This window comes from Panulirus ornatus, chromosome 42 (assembly GCF_036320965.1).
Source record: "Panulirus ornatus isolate Po-2019 chromosome 42, ASM3632096v1, whole genome shotgun sequence".
Lineage (NCBI taxonomy): Eukaryota > Metazoa > Arthropoda > Malacostraca > Decapoda > Palinuridae > Panulirus > Panulirus ornatus.
Window position 1 is genome coordinate 3,495,231 of NC_092265.1, and position 20,070 is coordinate 3,515,300.

The 20,070-nt window shown below is 44.0% G+C and overlaps 1 protein-coding gene across 7 annotated transcripts in view; it reads right to left on the minus strand.

Moving 5' to 3' along the window:
* LOC139761827 (sodium/potassium/calcium exchanger Nckx30C-like) overlaps positions 1-20,070 on the minus strand; it is a 367,624-nt gene that overhangs the window by 45,158 nt on the left and 302,396 nt on the right. For 5 of the 7 annotated variants that reach the window (XM_071686345.1, XM_071686348.1, XM_071686344.1 and 2 more), the window contains one exon: positions 16,462-16,693. In XM_071686345.1, coding sequence (XP_071542446.1) covers positions 16,462-16,693 — 232 coding nt within the window. The remainder of the gene's footprint in view (positions 1-16,461; positions 16,694-20,070) is intronic. The other 2 variants (XM_071686349.1, XM_071686350.1) reach the window with 1 other exon arrangement.

The window sequence follows — 20,070 nt, forward strand, 5'->3', positions numbered from 1 at the left end:
ACTGCTGTCACGGTTCAAGACAGTTACTGATACGTTCAATAACCATGACACAAAAACAAAACAAAAACAATTATATGTACGGTAAAACCGTCATTATATAAAAAAAAACGAATCTCTGTCATTCAAAACAAACTCTAATAACCCACATACAACTAATACACAACAATGAAACAACAGGATCCATCAAATATCCCCCAAAAAGATGGACATCTACGTTCAAACGTGAGAGCAACGCCAACACCAATTAAAAAAAAAAAATGGATAAAAAGAATCAACTGAAAGCAAGACGGCAGAGATAATCACAGCAACAATTTGCACAAGGTTTAAAGAAACTCTAATGAAATTAATACAGCCACTCTCAAAGTAAACACTTATGGAGTTGGGGAGCAACCATTGTCTGGGTAATAACAAAGACTATCAAGGTAAGACCAGCATTTACAGGAAAAAATAAATCACCATCAACAAGTACTTGATATCCACGACCAAGTAATGAAGAAGACATGACAAAGTATAAAAAACAAGATGTCTCGAAGATAGCCAGAGGTGAGGTAAATAGTCAAAAGCTATGGAATGGGAAAGAAAGATTAAATAAGTTAACAGCTATAAGAGCATTTGTTTAATTATGAAACCACTGTAACCTCTTAATATTACAGTACCTATGTTAGTTTGTTGATGAAGATCTTTATAAATGCAAGTAATGAATAGGGTCTTGGTGCTCTATACCCAGCACCCTAGACAAATACAATCAATACAAAGTAATAATACCTATAACCTCTGTACAACAGTGTAACAATTATATTTTTTGCACAGCAATTTATAACCATAGCAAAAGAGTGAAAATAACAACTACCAGAGCGTTAAAAAAAACCCACACCGATGGAACTAAATATATGTTAAAAGACTGAGGGGTTACTGTGGCAATATGCTCAAATACCGCATCAAAAATACAACATAAAAGTTCGAGGGAAACTCGCCACCCTGAAGGCAAGTTGTTGGACTTACAGAACCATGAACTACTGCAAGGCCATCAAGCACCATGAACACATACAACGACCGTAGGGATGTACGAATGCTACATTCAATGCCACAACTATTCTTTGATTTAGAATAATGTGAACCTGCTGTTGTTAGAGGAACCACACCAGACAAAGCAGAACAGATTTACACAGTGAAAGAGATCACCGACCACCTTAAGACTTCATCATTTCAATACCAAAACTTGTCTAACATAAGGAATAAGTAATGGTAAGTCTGAACAAACGGCGTTCTGGCACAGACCACCAATTCCCAGCTGGCGTAGAGACTTATGCATATCAATTTAGAAAATTAAATCATGTGGAGAAACAAAAGCTTTTAAAACAGAATAAAATGGTAAAATACCAGCAATTGAATAACAGCATTAAGTTATAAAGCTAATGAATTTAGAGTAGGTTATGAGGAAAGTCTTTTACATGGATATATATTTCCGGGTGGAAAATTCGAATTTTTGTTTCGAATGTTCAAAAAACATAAACTGCTTCTTAATGGATGTGTTCGTCAGAGCGTACTGCCTCATGTCTTGTGGAATTTAATCTTCAAGGATCTTTATGGGATTTGTAAATTCTAAGACGCTGTCAGAACAGATTTTAGACCATAAACTACACAAAAACAAGATGAAAAAATGCGTTCGTTTTAAAGACAAATGCTGTAAACTTATGCAGGTAATACAGAGTGGTCTGAGGACAGTCGAGCACACTAGATTCTCATTTGCAAGTATCTGGGTTAATGATTATGTCTCCATATGGAATCCAGTCTCATCTCTGTAACTTTAAGCTGCTTTGTATCGCTTACATTGAACAAAACATAAGTGCTATAAGAGCAGTAATACCAAGAATCTTTTATGATCTGAGCTAAATATGATACTGAAATCATATCCTAATGGCTATTTTCTCTCTACAGTCTCAGAACAGTTTTCTTCGCAAGTCCAATTGCTCTTGGTAAAGACTTGAATTCAGTTTCTTCTGTCAGAAACGTAAAATCAATTTCTTATTACAAATCTGTGTATGTTTTTGGTCAATACAATGGCTACTGGGACAAGAAGATGGGTCAAAGTAACCCAGAGACCCGACCATCCGCGTCAGGACTGCGCTGAAAAACATTTTCCATTAACGATGAGAACCATTCGGCAATGTGAGACTCTGATGCAAGAGCAATAGACTCTTGACCACGCCATGTTATATGACGGGTAAACGCCAACCAACCAGCGCCCGCGACGTCCCGCCCCTGTGGTACGCGTGACCAATCACAGCCTCACCATCTTACTCTCCAGACAAGGAGCACTTGTGTGGCGATCTCTGCCGCGGATTTTACTGATTTCTTCCTGCGTTTAAATCTGAATAGGAGTTGGCGCTTATTCGTAGTTTTTCACTCTAAGAATATCACACTTGATGAGCCGCAGGAAAGCTACGTCGAACATGATATGCAGGATGAAATTTAAGTTTAATGACTGTAAATACGGAAACAAGTAAGAAGTTATGGTTAATATCTGTCTGTGCTAACCTTATAGCGTGGGTAACACGTTACGATTTCCAGATCAACACTAAGTATCAACGAACTCAATCCTAATGGACGCTCTTCGAACCTGCATAACACACACATTCTTTGTAGAATATCAGTGAAACTTAATGTAAATCTACAGCGTTACAACGCTTTATCCAAATGCTGGAATGAATGCAACGAATACAAAAGGGAGAAGGACCTTCCCTAAGTAGGTTCACAGTCGACCCAAGTGACAAAAAACAACCCTGAAGTGTTCCTCATCTTTAACTACATCGTTAGCATTTCCAACAACCAACTGTGACCTTTATTCATAAAAAAACACTGAACATCCCTGGAAAGACGGCTGGCCACAAGCCTGTCAATGTGTCCAAAAATATTACTCAACTTCAGCAATATCATCAGTACCTCCTACCAAAATGAACCACTAACTGCCAGCAACTACATCAAGACGGATCTCCAAACACTTTCTACAACTTCACAAGGTCATCAGTTCTTACAAACAACAAGATCGAAACTAATCCATTCTAATAACTTTAGCATGATCGTTAACAGTTTCAACAGCATGAGCAATAACAAAGAGAAGTGCGGATTAGCATTTTTGAGGTAAGTGTTCACAGGAACTCACCCACCAGTCGATTGTACATAGAGCGACATCAACTCATTCAGTTACCGAACATTCGACTGGATGAAGGTCAACTAATCCTCAGTCAGTTACATGACTCATGACTGGATCAAGAGGGATAAGTCCTTACTCAGTCACTAAACAGATGACTGTGCTAAGAGGGACCACTCAATGACTGCACAGCTCGATTGTTAATACAAGATACAGTCGCAACCTGCACATCTGCCACTGAAGTGTACAAAAAGTATCAAATGGAAGATATTGATGTTTACATAAGCGTGAATTGAAGTCATTTTTACCCCCATCTATATAATACTGAGGTGAATGTCTTGTTCGCCTGAAAAATCCTAAAAACCCGATATTTTGGTTCTTGAGAAAAAACAAAAATCTGTGGAAAATTCGTAACTAAAGAAGATCGAAACATTGTGATGTAGATCAACACTCCCTCACTCACACCCTCACTGCTTCAGTCACACCAACACTCCCGCAACTCTACCATTCCCCTGCCCACACCAACACTCCCTCACCACCACCAATATTCCCTTTCGTACGCCAACACTCCCTCACCGACACCACAGACTCCCTCATCCTGGTGCCGAAAATACGAAAGAAAATAGAAAATAAATGACTTTAGAGTACGTACCCGATTCAGCTAATAATGTTCTTATTATTGGAAAAAAGAATTTTCGTCATTGATAATCATTAACCTCTTACAGCAGACCTTTGCTGGCGATTTAAACTGCTGACGGATCGAAAATCGACTCCAGGATTTAAGCGCCATTGTGAACGGACCTAAACAGAACAAAGCCTACCTCACAAAACACGGCACAAGGCCTAGTAAAAGTGGGTCAGTCCTTCGTCCCACGCTGAGAGAGAGAGAGAGAGAGAGAGAGAGAGAGAGAGAGAGAGAGAGAGAGAGAGAGAGAGAGAGAGAGAGAGAGAGAGTTTGTGTGTATGTATGTGGCTGGGGATGGAGAGCTTACGACCTGCCATATATAAATCAGTTGTATCTCGAAATATAATGCGCTAGCTTTTTAAAAGTACGGAATCAAGGCTTTGTATAACGAAGCGGTCATGATGTAACTGGAAGGGGCCACGATGTAACGGGAAGGGGTCACGCTGTAATGGGAAGGGGTCATGATGAAACGGGAAGGGGTCACAGTGTATGGGGCAATAAGTTTCACACAAGGTCGCACTGTAGGAGAGATTTCCTAACCTTTGTTCCAAGTCACAAGACGTGAAATTAGGCAGCAGATCTGGCAATGTTTATCTGAGTGACCGCATCTGCGAGTGGGAAGGCTATGACAGAGAAGGTTTAACTTATGTCTGTTGGCTAAGATTAATAGGACGATATCTGCAATATAAGCAAAAATAGAGGGAATATCGTTTTTTTTTTTCCAAAAAAGATATCTGATTTAATCATCTGACTAAACAGACCAAAGGATATCCGAGTAAAAAAGAATGACGACGATTTTTGAAATACAACGATGTTTGGTCTGTCCTTCCTTTTTCTAACATAATAAAAACTTGAATTGTGTTGATGATGTAGATATATAACATGATCCAACCTAGTGATATAAATCTGAGTTTATGTGATCGTGAAGATCCATATTACAGGGACGACTGTGGCAGTACTTCAGGGGAAGGATGTGGAAATCCTATGACCTGAAGCCTAGAGGTCTTCCTCCCACAGGAGAAACTATAGGACGTAATGTATTTTCAAGACAGGTTCCTGAAAATGTCTGCCAAGTTGACAGGTTCATCCTACACGTAATCTCCCAGACCAGCGACACACCCACCCACCTACAGGAGGATATATGAATTTACATTGGGAAATATCTTACGGTGTCTTGAGGGCCTTTCTTAGATATTTTACGGTGTCTTGAGGGCCTTTCTTAAATATCTTACGGTGCTTTGGGGGCCTTTCTTCAACCTATTAGTTTCCATACGTATGGCACAAACATACAAAAGTTGAAATCAATCCAATGCTTTATCCTTGCTATGTGAAAGTTCGGGAGAGCTGACATGGAAGAATTTCGTAACTGTGCAACAGTCACATTTGATTTAAAAGGGATGTGTAAAAAGAGATGATAAAGAAGACTCAACCGTCTTGCTTGTAAATGTTAGCCAAGAAAGGCCTCTGACACACACACACACACACACACACACATCTTCTGGGTATAGAGTGATCAATCTATACCTTACGAAGCGATAGGTTTTCTAAATTGCTTGTCAAGTTGTGGGCCATAGATGACTCTTTTTATACCTTGAACACGACGATACGACCCTTGAGCATGACGGTACGACCCTTTGAGAATGATGTAAGACCCCTGAGCACGACGATACGACCCTTGGCTCTGATGGACAGGCCTGCGACCAAGTCCCTCAGGATCTGGTCAAAGGCCACGCCATCATGCCCAAAGATCGTATCATCGTCCTCAATGGTCGCATCCTTCGTGCTCGAGGGGGGGTGAGAACACCACCTGTCGCTAAATCTCTAGACTTCGTTTCATGAGAACGGCTATGGCAGTGCCCATACTACCTTCCCTCACGCTATCTGCATGCCCGAGGATACGTTTAGAGAAGGCAGACCATCGGTGGACTCAGCTACGGTTCGTCAACTTACGTTATCGTCCAGAACTTTTGCCGAGAATCCCAATTTCAGAATAAACTTAGGTATCGAGTCATCCCGTTCTGGTGCTCCGCTGACGTCACCATCACTGCTGGGTTGGGATAGTAAAACATACTCATGAGAGGCGACGATGGCGGCCCCAGCCTCTGATAAGCCAAGCTAAGGCAGTAAAATATCCTTGCCAGGCGTGACCCTACCTCGCTGGCTAACTTTACAACATGCCTTACGTTTACAACACACTTCCATGTGACAATATTGCTCGCAAGATTTGCTCGACGTGGCGGGAATGAGAAATGAATATTGTTTTACAATTGTTTAAGTTCGTTGCAAATGGGGAGACACACTAGTAATTCATATCCGATATTCGGTCGTTAGTAAAGTCTGTGCTAAACTCAACATCGACTTCAGCGGTGACGTTGGAGCTTGATGCTACACACTTAACAGGGATGTTCATCAACGTAGCCAGCGAATATAAACCTGACTAAAAGATGAAATCCAACTGGTAATCAAGACATCAACTGATCATTTCCTCTGGAGGACCAACTAAACACGGACGCCATGGGAGGTTTAAGAGCTTCAATTTTCTTGACCGAAATACTTGGTGTTTACAGAGAGGCCAAAGGACACGAGTGAGGTGGGGGAGGCAGGACGAATCGTCTTCGATCGCTTTGATAAATGATCCTCATCAAATTTTTGGCCCTTAACAAAAGGAATCTGAGACGAAACCACGGTGGTAATGTATCATCATAAAATGGTTGGTAGGAGAGAGAAATATATGTTGGGTCAGTCAGTGTACATTTCTTTAGAAGCTCGGTAAGATACCCATTGCTTGAGACTCACAAGAATGGTGAAGAACACCATCAACTGTGGGGAATATGGCAGCAATGGAGATCTTTGTCTAGGTTGGCTGTGAAGACTTAGAGAACTGAGCTTTCTGTCAATGGTTGCGGCAATAAGAACCTCCACCATCATAAGAGGGTAAGCTTTCTATCAAGCCCTCTCTCACGAGGATGCATTAAGCTTTCTACCATAGACATGGAACAGATATGGTTCTCAGGTTCTCCGTTCATCAGAGATAGCCACAGTTAGGGCAGGTCGTCCACCATAACTACGAGAATAAATAAACAAATGATATTTCTACCGTGGTGACGGTGACCAGTCTATACACAGGAGGAGAGATGGAAAATAAAGGAAGGGGGTCATCTTCGGGCTGAGGAAAATAGGACAGAGAAATGGAAGAGTGATGTGACGTATGGCAGGAGAGAGAGAGAGAGAGAGAGAGAGAGAGAGAGAGAGAGAGAGAGAGAGAGAGAGAGAGTTTTCATCTTCGAGCGTCTACACAGCCATCCCGTCCTGGGAATCACAGCAAAATGCTATCGTGGAAAGGAGGGCGTGTCCCCTCCCGTCCCAGCCAGGAGGGAAAAGGGTGTCTCCTCCCGTCCCAGCTAGGAGGGGAGGGCGTGTCTCTTCCCGTCCCAGCTAGGAGGGGAGGGAGCGACCCGTCCCACTCGCGCAGATAATAGTTTACTTTATTAGTTATTCACTCTTTTGTTTGTTTACTGCAAACTTTTCTCATATCCAGGTGAGCCAACAATGGCGGTGGAGAGAGAGAGAGAGAGAGAGAGAGAGAGAGAGAGAGAGAGAGAGAGAGAGAGAGAGAGAGAGAGATATGTGGGGGGTGTAACGCAGCTAGAGGAAGGGACGAAGAAAAGGGAGGAAAGGGAGAATGGAGTCGGAAGGGAAAGGCAGAAACTAAGGGAGTAAAATTCTTATCGGGAATGAAAGAGAAAGTTGAGTAAAAGTCACTGACCCTCGATCGTATCTGCTTTTGACTTCATCCTTTATGCTCAGGGGTCACTCGTAATCTGGCCCTATCTCTAAGAGAATGTCGCGGTACATGTCTTATACAGGGCCTGGGCAGGTCGACGACCTGACCTTGTGTCTGGAAGGTCTATTTTAGGGGGAAGGGGTGGGTGGCGGGGAAGGCGTGTTAGGTACCGTCACTAAAAAGTAATTCTTTTGTCTATCAATTCACATCAACCACGAGACTAGGACGACACGATCCTTGGTTCAGGTCAAACGACCAGGTAATCGTACCTACGGGTCGTGCTGTCGTGCTGCTCAAGGGTTGTACCGTCGTGCTCAAGGGTCGTACCATCGCGTTCAAAGGTGCAAGGTTAGAGGTTGATGTGCCAGTCCTCGAACAACCCTATCCTCTTATGTCCTTCCCTTTCTTGACCTGACCTGACCTTCCCTGACCTCCTTCTTCCGCTCCGACACGATCTGAACCCTAGCCTAATCTTCCCTAACCCCAGCCGTTCATCTGCTGTGTTGGGGGGCAGGAGGGAAGGATGCCTCGGTTACCGGTTGCATACAACGCAGTGTTAACGGAATAGATGTTACGTGTGGGCGGACCGCCTGGGCGGGGAGGGTCGTCTGGGTGTGCCCGTGGGCGGTGTGGGCGGCGGGAGAGTATAGCGCGCCGGCCTCCACCATATTGAGCGAGAAGAACTGGGCCACCCATTGATCTGCTGCACCCCCCCTTCCCCCCTCCTCCCCCCAGTCTCCACTCACTCACTCACTCACTCACTCACACTACTCCGCACACTCACCCTCCTGGATTCACCATCTTGTGATTCATCACGGCCGTGACTCATGGGTATGACTCACTGTTCCGTGAGTCGTGCATGGTTCGAGATGTGACAGTCCCGAATCATAGCTGTATTTTGTGGAGTTGGTTAACTGCGTGTAAGGGCGATCTTTAAACGGCTTTATTAACGGTAACTGCTGGCGAAATTCACAGGGAGGAGGAGGGGGGCATTTTTTTTTTACGTCGAGCGGCGGTATTTAAAGGGCAGGCTTTTAACGCTAAGTGCAGGCGATATTCAGCGACCCGGCTTTTGAAGAGAAGCGCTAGCGATAACGCTAAGGTCTGGCGATATTCAGAAGGCAGGAAAGGGGGGAGGGGGGATATTAAGCGCTGACGATATTCACAGACAGTAATCAAGAAGTTAATGGATTTCACTGCAAAGATTCCAGCTTATTCATACCGAAGATATTCATAAGGGAAGACCCAAAGTACTGGGGATATTCATGATCCAGTCTCCAGCTTTGTGTCATGACGATATACTGAGGTCGGACTAGATAGGGAGGGGAGGGGGGGGGGGGGGTGTCACATGACACCAGCCTAAGCTTCTTCATGAACCACTTACACCAACACCCGTGAAGCAACAGTCAAATCCTATGAACCGCGAGCCAGGATTCATGAACCATTAACTCTGTGCCATGAGATTTGCTTCATGGTCTAACAGTTCAGTCTCATGAACATATGCAGTCCCAGCTAAGCCCAGATACCTCCAGCTGGGTCTCTGTGAACCATTATCTTAGCCCCTGTGAACGATGCCGCCCTCAAAAATGGTACATGATATTCCTGCTTGTGAGCCAAGGTGCCATGAAGGAAGCCCTGCTTTACCTTACCTTACTGAGAGCCATCGCAGAGGTGTCGTGTCGGTTCGTCAGACGCAAATCTACTCTACTCATACCTACGTCAAACAAAGTTAACCTACTTTCACCAGCATTACTTCTACCAAAAAGCTGGCCAATTCTACCTAGCATTACTTCGCCAAAGCTAAGGGAATCTAGTTACTCTACTAGTAGAAGGTAACGGGAGTTAATCAACATTATCATATCAGTCCTGCCTTGGACTAGATTGTGTCTGGAGTGAAGGTGAGGATTCAAGGGGACAATGCACGTGTCAACACCCAAAGCAATGCTACGTCTTGTATACTAAAGATATACGTGGTCTAGGGGACAGGACTCTGTTCTATGGTATGGTAGGGATGCGCAAGATGTCATTACAGGAGGAAACGTGCCGTGGTCCGCGTTGTTCAGCTCACCACACGAGAGGGGAAGAGAGAGAGACGAAGACCTCGACAACAACACATGTCCTGGCCGCAGGGGAAATAGGTCCTGCTGAGGCACTAGCAATGTCCAACCTGATGATATAGGCAGTGAACATCGACCACAGTTCAGAGTCATCACGTCATAGCGACCTGGACAGAGGGTATTGCGAACGAAGACAAGGGTTGTCACCCTCTCGAAAAACAAACAAACCTGCCATTCAACCTCAGCTAAGTCAACCATCATGAATCACTGAGTGAGAAACAAGTGAGTAACCGCTGGTACCTACGGAAGAGAGAGACATTACGAATCTAACTCGAAATCCCCTGGAAATTCATCGCCAGACAACAGCTCGAGCTTACGTCAACTAACCGTATATAGAACAGAGGTGGAGTAACGTAAGAATCTTGAGTCTATCATGGACAACACGATTTTCATTCCACACGTGTATGAAGCGACAGAGAAAGTAGATATTATAATAAAACAACATGTTTACACTGGGTTAAGATTAATTATACCAAACGTAACTAAACATTTATGTTTTATGAAGCACCCCCTTATACAATCCTTTTTCGGTCCATTCACTGATGTAATTTAATATGTAAAGTATATATAGATAGTTGACATTAATTCTAAATGAAAACAAGATAACTAGGATGGAATGACTAAGTCAAGGAATTCAGACACAGGGTTCCTCTTGCGGTTATATTTAGGTGTGGGTGACGGTCGCCCGAGGGTCGGCTGGCTGCCCCGAGAACACCCAGGTCCAGGGTTCAGTCCCTTCTCTCAATATGAACATCCCTGAATCGATAACCACTTCCTCGGTGAAGGATGGCTTTCACAGAGGATTGGATCTCTTTGTTGTAAAGTACTTAATTATTCTCTGCTGACCATGAGGGTATCTTTTTTTACTTCGTCCGAGATGGACATGGCTATGGGCCATTTTTATCTTTTTTTTACTCATGTCAACTCGATCACTATGATCATAATGCACACGAAACTGGTCTTAGATAAGGTTGAGTTAGCTCTGTTTTAATCGTGTGCCAGATGATGATGGAACAGTTTCAATCGATCACATCAACATTTCTATTATGCGCTGAAAAACTGCTAATTCATGGCTAGGCATTGTCAGCCGACTGTTTTATTCATATGATCTTCAATCGACATATGTCTCAATGAAATACGTTACAGGAACAGAAGACACGACACGACACAAATTTTCTCATGGCATCGGAGAAGGTGATGAAGAGACGTGGGAGTGAATAATGTCAGGAGACACAGCGATCAGCGAAGACTAACAACAGTCATCGACTCTACGAAGATGGCAGTAAGCTGGAGTCTTGTAAACTGTACTCTAGGGATACCACATTGAAGATGTGATTTCCATACTGGAATACGCCAGCCTTCTAACCTCACTAGTCAAAGCGAACAAAATCGGTGGCGCGCTAAATATCCAGCGAACATTTCTTCAGCCAGCAGCGGATCAAGAACAGGAAAACGGATTACTAAGAACGTCTGAAGTCACTTACATTTCGGTCATCTAGTTCCTTAATGGAGTGAAGGACACAGTGGATGTGCCAGATACTTTTTGTGAGAACCAACGATGCTAAATGCGTGACAACACTTGAGAGCGAGTCATCGTACGTGTTACATCACCAGGAACAATGCAGAAAATGTGTTAACTCCCCGAATATGTATTATAGGATGTTACCGATCAGTTTGGCAAGCCTGCAGGCCAAAGCCATCAACAGTCGCCACCACTACTTGGCCTCCTATTTGGTTTATGGGTTAGAGATGAGCCCACCAAACCCGTCGCAAGGTTTAGGCTACAGGAAGTATAATGTCCCTACACTTACGAGTTCGTGGTCATCACTCCGGCCAAAAGGAAGTCTAGAAAGATCACCGTAACTGCGCCATAGCTCCAGTCAAGCGGTATTTTACCAAAGCTAATCTATTTCAATCTTCGGTAAAGAGCCAAGTCTGACAGCCAAAATGTAATTCGAAATCAGATCTATGCCATCACAACCCTCCCCTGGTAAGTCCTCTACCACACACATACAATATGCAAAATCGTTAGCCGACAGGGAACGTGTCAAGCTTCACGCGCTTACAGACGAATACTAAAAGTGCTCATTTTTATCTTCTATTAGCTGTGGCAGCACGGCCTTAATCACGATCATCTCATACACGCTATATATAAATATATACCCAAGCCTAAGTCAAGTATCCAATCTATCGACCAGCCTCTAGGAAAGGGTGAACAGCTGGGGTGACTGTGGACCAACTGTCGCGTCCTGGATTCGAACCTATACGGGCTCGGCCCTGGGGTGGCCCCTTAATACGTAGCCATCATAACAACAACCGCTGCACCACTAAATACCGAGGTGTACACAAGAACGCAAACAATGAAGGTCCCCCTGAGTACTTTCGAGGCTTCTGATTACAGGAGTCATCAGACTCACATAGCTTCGTGTGAACAGATTGGAAAAGCGGGGAGACAATTACGGAGAAATGCTTGTGTACTCTTTTAGCTACGGATGTGCAAATAACGTCGGTTGTGGAGTGGAGGCTCCTACTTGTCCAGTCTATTATCAAATGCATTAAGGATTTGGAGGCCCTGAGGTCTAAACTGTTCTTGCTATCCCTTCACTCCTCGGCAGATCTTTGACAAAATGTAATTGAACCACGGATAGTATATATAATATAATTCTATCTAAATAAAACCGTACAATATTCAAACATTTCTATATTTTTGATAGTTTCAGCGTAATCATAAAGTAAGATAATTTAAGCAGAGTCGGATCTCCACGTTTCCAGGACACCTAAACCGTCGAGCTCTGGATTAATTTAAAGAAAGACAGGTTCTCATTTTCAGGGCTGCCCCCTGGCTCTCGGGGGCTGGGATAATATAAGGAAAGTCGAGTCTTCTCACTTTCAGAGACCTCGGAGGCTTCTGGTCCCTGGGATAATTTAAGGAAAACTGGATTTTCTCATTTCCAGACCCGTTTCCAGGCTCTAGCCCCGACTCCGCCCCTTAATACACCACTGAACATAACTGTGCTGTTGCTTTGAACTTCTCTTGCTAGTGACTCGTTCTCCAACCATGACATGACTAACATGATACCTGGCTAGAACTAAGTCTAATACATTTACCTCACGAGTAGGTCTCTCAGTGAATTGTATTCCAGCAGCATCAAGCTAGTCCATGAAGAATTCATGTCCTAAGCTACTGGAAAGGTAGTATCGCCACTACGCTAGTGGTATGTTAAAGTGTCTTCAAAGGTAATGGAATCATTGTCATCAATAATTTCTGCTGACTGGTGATAAAGTATACCTTTGATGTGTAATTTTCTGAAGTCTTTAATCTCTACTAAGGAGGGGTCATTATCTTTTTTAACAGATAATGCATTTTTCAGTAAGGGATTAAGATTAACGAACAGCAAGACACCGATGCCTGCTTTGTTTGCAAAATAAATATTTCTTAATATCCAACCCAATTTCAGGGAATCTAATCATAACTTTATTTTTCACTACCATTGCCTTTAATTCTAGAAATCTGTTTCGTAGACTGTTTCGTGATGTGACGTTAACTACAAATAGCTTCACTAACTTCCCTGATGATACGTTTTCTGAGTAATGTGCAAGTTATATGTCCAACCTTTTCATCCCGACCCTTTAGTGCAATGGTATTGGCCCTTGAGCATGAAGGCCTCTCCTTGACTTACCCTTTAAAGCACAGATCAAACAAGTCCTCACACCCAAATGTCGTACCGTCGTGCTCAAGAGCTGTTCTTGTATATCTTATGAATTAACGATTGACGCATTTTGCCCACCGCTTCTACATGTTTTGATAAACTGCCACATCCTCACTGGGACAATGGAGGTTCCTCGAGGCAAACAATCGTATAAAACCTAAGTTCTATGAAGACTAATTTCGTTGATGAGAAAATGCCGTGAGAACTCGGTACACTCTCTGACATAAAAAATGAGATACAAATATCAATCCCAACACTACCATCTTAGTGATTGTCTGAGTAACGATGAACACTGAGTACAGACAGGTTAGCTATGTATACATCATACTGACCACGCATGCAGACACTGTTCTTCCTTTGTTCTGGAGACATTTCTTCGCTTATACTCGTGCAGCAGCATTCATGATGTAAAGTTATATATTCATTTCGCAGAAATGCATAAGAGAAGCGATAAGGAATAAGGCCTAAATCGTGCATAAATATGAATACTTAAATAAATGAAGCAGAGGCAATTTTATGTTCGCTGTGTGGCAATACTAGGTAGGGCCCACCCGTCTGGGTGGCAGAGCGCGCAGCAGCCTCGCCTTCTGTAGCTATGTCCGGGGATCGCTTCCTCGTGCCGGACAAGCGCGTCAGCCATGGGCGTGGCTCCCAGGACTGCAGCATGCAGGTAGCTCATCGGCCAGGGTGGATACAGTCATTGGGCCATGCGAAAGGCGATTACGCCACGTCTCCAATGGATTTCTTGGGGGTTCCAAAGGGACAGCCCAGATTCCTTAACCTGTATGGAACACTGGAACCCCTCACCGTAGCCCTAGTCCATCAGATCAATGTACTCATCCTTTAAACACCAACACTCTTCACCTACTTCTGAACTACAGTTCTTCCCCAACTTTCCAAAGATGCCTACTGTTACCTCCTCTCCTATCTCCTCAAGCTTCAACTCTGCCCCTCCTCAACTTACTGCTTCCCTTTCCCTGTCCTCTTGCCTCTCACTTCCTAGTCTCCTCTTTCCTCGAGGGGGTGTGGTCTGGAGTGACCTCATTTATACCCAAGAGATTCAAAACAAATATATCTCGCGGACATACGATTATGTTCCGCGTTGCCGTGACCGTTGTCAGCCAGACCAGTCTTTTGTAACTTAACTCGTCGTAAACATGAGCCTTCCTGATGGTAGTGAAGTGGCGAAGCACGACATGGATTACCTCAACATGCCATTCGTGCTGTGTTAATATACCTAAGGGTCAGCGTTATGACCAAGAGGGTGAGTTTTCAGACTCAAAGGACCAAAGTTGCCATCTAAGGGAAGATCATAACGTGAGTTATCGTACCTAGGGATTTAAACTGCTGTACTGTGAGAAGGTATCGTACCCGTAGGACTAAAATTCAGGGATTCTGTCGGACTGAGTTAAATCTGCCATACGCTAGATGTTATGGAGTTATGTGAAAAGCCTGGACAACATGGCTGTGTTAATGTGAATGTAAGTATTTGGAGAACAGAAGAAGAAGAAGGCGAGCGGTGCAAGAGGGAAAGAAAGGCGCTGGGAATGGACAGACAGCGTCTAGCAACTCGAGCAGGTTTTTAAAGTAGTTTGAGTTTGAAAAGTTTGAGTACTTTGTTTTATGCAAAGGAAAGTTGAGCAAAATTGGCTTGGCTCGTCTTGTTTATGGTTTGTATGCTGGTTTGCTCACAGTATAAGATATCCTGTCTTTCTGTTCATGTGTTTATTCGTGTATTTGTGATAATCCCAAAGTTTACTTATAGTCATGTCCTTCTGCGATGACGCGTCTGTATTCATGTCTTTGTATTGTCATGTCTTGGTCTTTGCTTCTGTTACAGGGTCCATGTCTGTGTATTTATGTATAACTTTATAACTGTTTGTATCTCTGATGTTCTGTGTGTATCTGCATTTATGTCGATGTTTATATCACATACGTGCTAAGGTCCATTAGTAGCTGTGTTCATATTTCTATATATGTTTACTGTCAACTATTCCTGAGTTATCTTACGTTTGTTTACCCCTCTCTGTATATCTAAAATGTGTGAGTTTGTTTATATCTTGTCAACCACTTCTTTCTCCAGGTGATTCTGTTTATGTCTGCGTTTGTACTACTGCACACACGCCAGCCTGCGTTTAATTCTGTGTTTGTCTGTTTGTCGTCACGTATCTATACTGTGTTTCTCAGTGTTACTAGCGATTTAAAGGCCGACCAGTACCTCTCCTTCCCGACACACTCGAGGCCAAAGGAATAACTTGAAAACCCCGTCACCAGGGGAACCCTGCCTGTATAATATGGTACAAAGTACCGGAAAACACTTGGTTTGCCAGACAACAGCATCACGCAGCCACGACTGGGAGGGTTAGAGGGAATGTCAGCTGTTGTATAAAAAATGAGCTAAAAAAAAGATTCAAGACGTAAAACCAATGTGGGATGTAAACACTTACCAAGTACAAACATACGAGAAAAACGTCTGGCTGAATGAAATTTGAAAAAATCAGAGAGAAAAAAAAAAGAATCCTGAAAATGTGCCTTATTTCTATAACAGGCGAGTGCCGACGATGTGTTCTACAGTAGGAAGGTGCTGATGTGCTCTGTACAAAAGACTCTAACTTACTGAGATAAAAAAAAAAGACCATGTCTTGAAAGAAGGACAACATCTTCCTGGAATTGAAGGCACTTTACTTCTACCGAGAGCACCCTCAGCAAGATTGAAATTCACACTCGAGAGATTGACGAGCCTCGCCAAACGCGGAGAGCACCACCTTACACATAAAGGCACCTCACCATGCAGGCAGGAGTGAAGAAAGTCCTCCCACAGATTGAAAAGTCTCCCCTCAGATCGAACCTCCTACCCCTAGACTTATGGCCCACTAAAAAATTTAGCTCCTTGTTGTGGACTGACTGCCCTTGGAAAAATAAAAAAAAGCACCCTCTCCCACCCACTGACTCTCATGACTCTCCCGACTCTCCTCTCCACTCCCAGCCTAGCGACGAACAGGCCTCACTATCACCTCCACCGCCGCCGCCGCCGTCAGCAGGAGCAGTAGCAGCAGGAGGAGCAGCAACAGCAGCAGCAGGAGCAGCAGCACCAAGGGCAGTGAGCCTGGACTCACCATCGTGCAGCGGGTCGATGGTGTGGATCATCAGCTGAAGGAGTCCGTGTCTGAACTTGGTGCCGGAGTGGAGGACGGGGGCTGAGGGCCTTCTCTCCCCGCGCTGGGCTGGCTGGGGGCCCGCAGCGTGCTGTGAGGGCAGACAGAACACAAACATTAATACCTATGAATGGATCACCAACACCTTAATGATAAATGAGAATGAACCAGTCATCAGAAGCTTATGGATGTCATCTGAGCTGATATATAGGATTTAAAGTTCACCTATGTGAATGAACCATCGTCGTCTGAACTGATATCTAGGAATGAAAGTGTCATAAGGGTATATGAATGAACCAGTGTCCCTAGTCTGGATGAATGAATCAGTGTCGAGTCGATGGAAGGATGAATCAATGCCAGACACATTAATATTCATGAATGAATTACGATCACTTTAACTGATGCTTCAGAATGAAGCTGTTATCATGGGGTTATGAATGAATGTGTCACCAGCTTGCGTGAATGAATCAGTGATACCTGCATTGATGTAGAAATGAACCAGCTTCAACAGACGAGAGTATCTCTGGGCGAATCATTTTCACCTGAGGTTTAATAATCATGAGTAAATATATTCCCTGAGCAAGTCATTACCTTCAGAGTCGTTATCATGGATTTAACAGCATGTGGGCCATAAGTAATGAAGCTGTGGGAGTTAAGATACTTCAATAAGTCCCTGAGCACGATGGTACGACCCTTGAGCACGACGGTACGGCCCTTAAGCATGGTGATGTGACTTAAGGTATTGATGGCCTGGCCTTTGACCCCTGACCCTTAAAGGCCTTAACCGTATTGTTCAAGGGTCATGCCGACTCGTTTAAGGGTTCGTACCATCTCGCTTTATGAAAGATTCCTCACGTAATGTGTCAGTTTGTACAAGCTTGATTCTATGTGTACCTGAGTTATGCGCCATGCAAACAACTGTACTTTGCGTATACACATGCATGTCATCTCTACACCAGGTGAACAGAAATACCTATGCATAAGGTAGACGACAGCACTTCGTCTTGACGTTATACAAAGACGTTTTTACTCCTTAAGAAAAGTAAACATGTATTCTCTTCCTCTCTTAACTTTAGGAAACAGGTGTGCTTCAAAATACTTGTACTTCGTTTATAAGTAATGTATACATGTGCTTATATGCGCTACAACACACTTGTACTTCGTTTATAAGTAATGCACACACGTACTTATATCCTGTGTAAATGACATGAATATTTCTCACTGATGAAACAACCTCCGTCCCTCATCCTCCCACGTCCACCTCAAACAGAAAATGAAGACTGAAGGTTCACTTGTCTTTTCCCTCCTGTTGGCTTCTGAACGACCCTTACACCACTGGATAGAACTGGAGAGGGACCTTTTGTATGTCGCTAGAGTGGGACCACTGCATATCATAAGGGGCTTTTCTGTGAAAATGAACTGGGACCTTTTTATGTGTCTGTGGGCGAGGACGTATGTGTGGCAGTAGATAGGGACCATTGCTTATCACTAGAATAAAGACCTCCATATGTCAGTAGATAGGGGGACCTTTTCCCGTCAGTAGAATACGAATTTCGGATGTCAGTACATAGGGATGTCACAGGATAGGGACCTTGAACTGTCAATGGATAGGGACCTACGACTGTCGGTGGGGTAAAACCTCAACACGTCAGTGGACAGCGACCTCAGTTCGTCAGTAAGGTCCTGGATAACGTGTCGAACTCTATAAAGGGATCCACCTGATCCCTTTAGTTGTATCTTGGTTACGATAGAGTTTCTCACGTCGGCAAGTGGGGGCCTCCGATCATCAATACCCTAACCTCACCAAGAGCCAGACTCATACAATATCAACACCTGACCTTTCGAATATTTCACGTCTCGGTATGATTTCGTAACAGTTTCTAACACATGTTTTGCCTGCTCGTACCTTAGCTAAAGTACAGAGTAACCTCGGCTGTACGAGGCCATTCATATTCAACTAATCTATCGTAGGTATCGCTTAACTTTCCTCATGTCGTTAAAGACCACAAAATTCAGAGCTGGGATATCATATAATCACATTACAGTCTGACCTTGGAAAAACTCAAGTTCTTTAAAGTAATTCAAGTAAGACTTATTGTGTTAATAAAATCTACGAAAATCAACTTATAACACGACTGGAAAATTTGCGGAAAGTGATATGTGTGTTGGCTTCTTCCCTTTTGGTCCATGACTCCTCTCTCTTTTTCTCTCACTGAGAGAGAGAGAGAGAGAGAGAGAGAGAGAGAGAGAGAGAGAGAGAGAGAGAGAGAGAGAGAGAGAGAGAGAGAGAGAGAGAGTCGGCAAAACATTTACCACAGCCGTGCGGTATGGGAGACTCACCATATTCTGAGGTCTTTCCGCCCCTAAAACAACGCCAGAGGGGGAGCGGCCGCCCCTGGGGTGTGACTTCCACCACCCACGCCACGGCGGCTCAGGCCACGAACACAAACTTCCACAGAAAGTTTGTCCCAAAGAAAGTGTGCCAATGGGAGACGCCCTCCCAACACCACCCAATATGAGGGTAAAGAATGAGGGTGAACGAAGGTTGGAAATATGGACGAGTGTGGTAAACCTGAGTTTAGTAAACCATTTGTGAACAAATTCTATTTCCCAGAGGATAAAAATTTTCTGGAGCTGATACAATCTACCGTCTGATAGACTATGGAGGTGCTAGTGGCAGACGACCGTGAGTTCGACTAACCGCAGGCACGACCACTCCTACCATCAATCCAATACCATGAATTAGTATAACGAAGTTTACTATTGTGATTCCCACTAAAAGGTTGTCATGGTAACGAAGGAAGAGATACAGAGATACGATGAAAGTCAACAGTAGTAGTAGCAGTGGTAGAAGAGGGAACAGTAGTTGAGAATGTGAACAATAACAACAATATAAAAGAAGAAGACAAATAAAAATCACTAAGAGAGGAGGAGGAAGAGAAACAGAAGAGGAAGGAGGGGAAGAGGAGGAGGAGGAGGAGGAGATGAAGAAGTGGGAAGGAGAGGGAGAAACAGAGGAAAAGAGAGGAGGAACAGACGACTTAGTAATACCAATGAAGAAGCAGCAACAAGGATGTGGGACCTGACTGTATGAGTGGTGCCCTGAACGCCACTTCCTGAAAGGCCAAAGTCTACCATCATAACTGACCCGTCCGCATGATCTAGGTCGTCACCTCCTCAGCCCAGACAAAGAAGCGGTGTCGCACTCCTCCAAGCGTCACTCAACGGGATGGTCGTATCCTCGATGGAAAGGCACCGATATCGGGGTTACGTTAAGGGAGAATGGTCCTCGACAGAACGCCCTCTCCACGCCAGAGAGGAAGCTTTCTGGACGGAACAGCAAATGGACGAGGTATACTCGACGAAATGGCCCCTTACTGGGAGGTGTGGACATAAAACAATGGAACTAGGGATAATGGGCGTCCTCGACACAACGGCATAAGGCAGGGTGGAGGAGGAGGGGAGGAG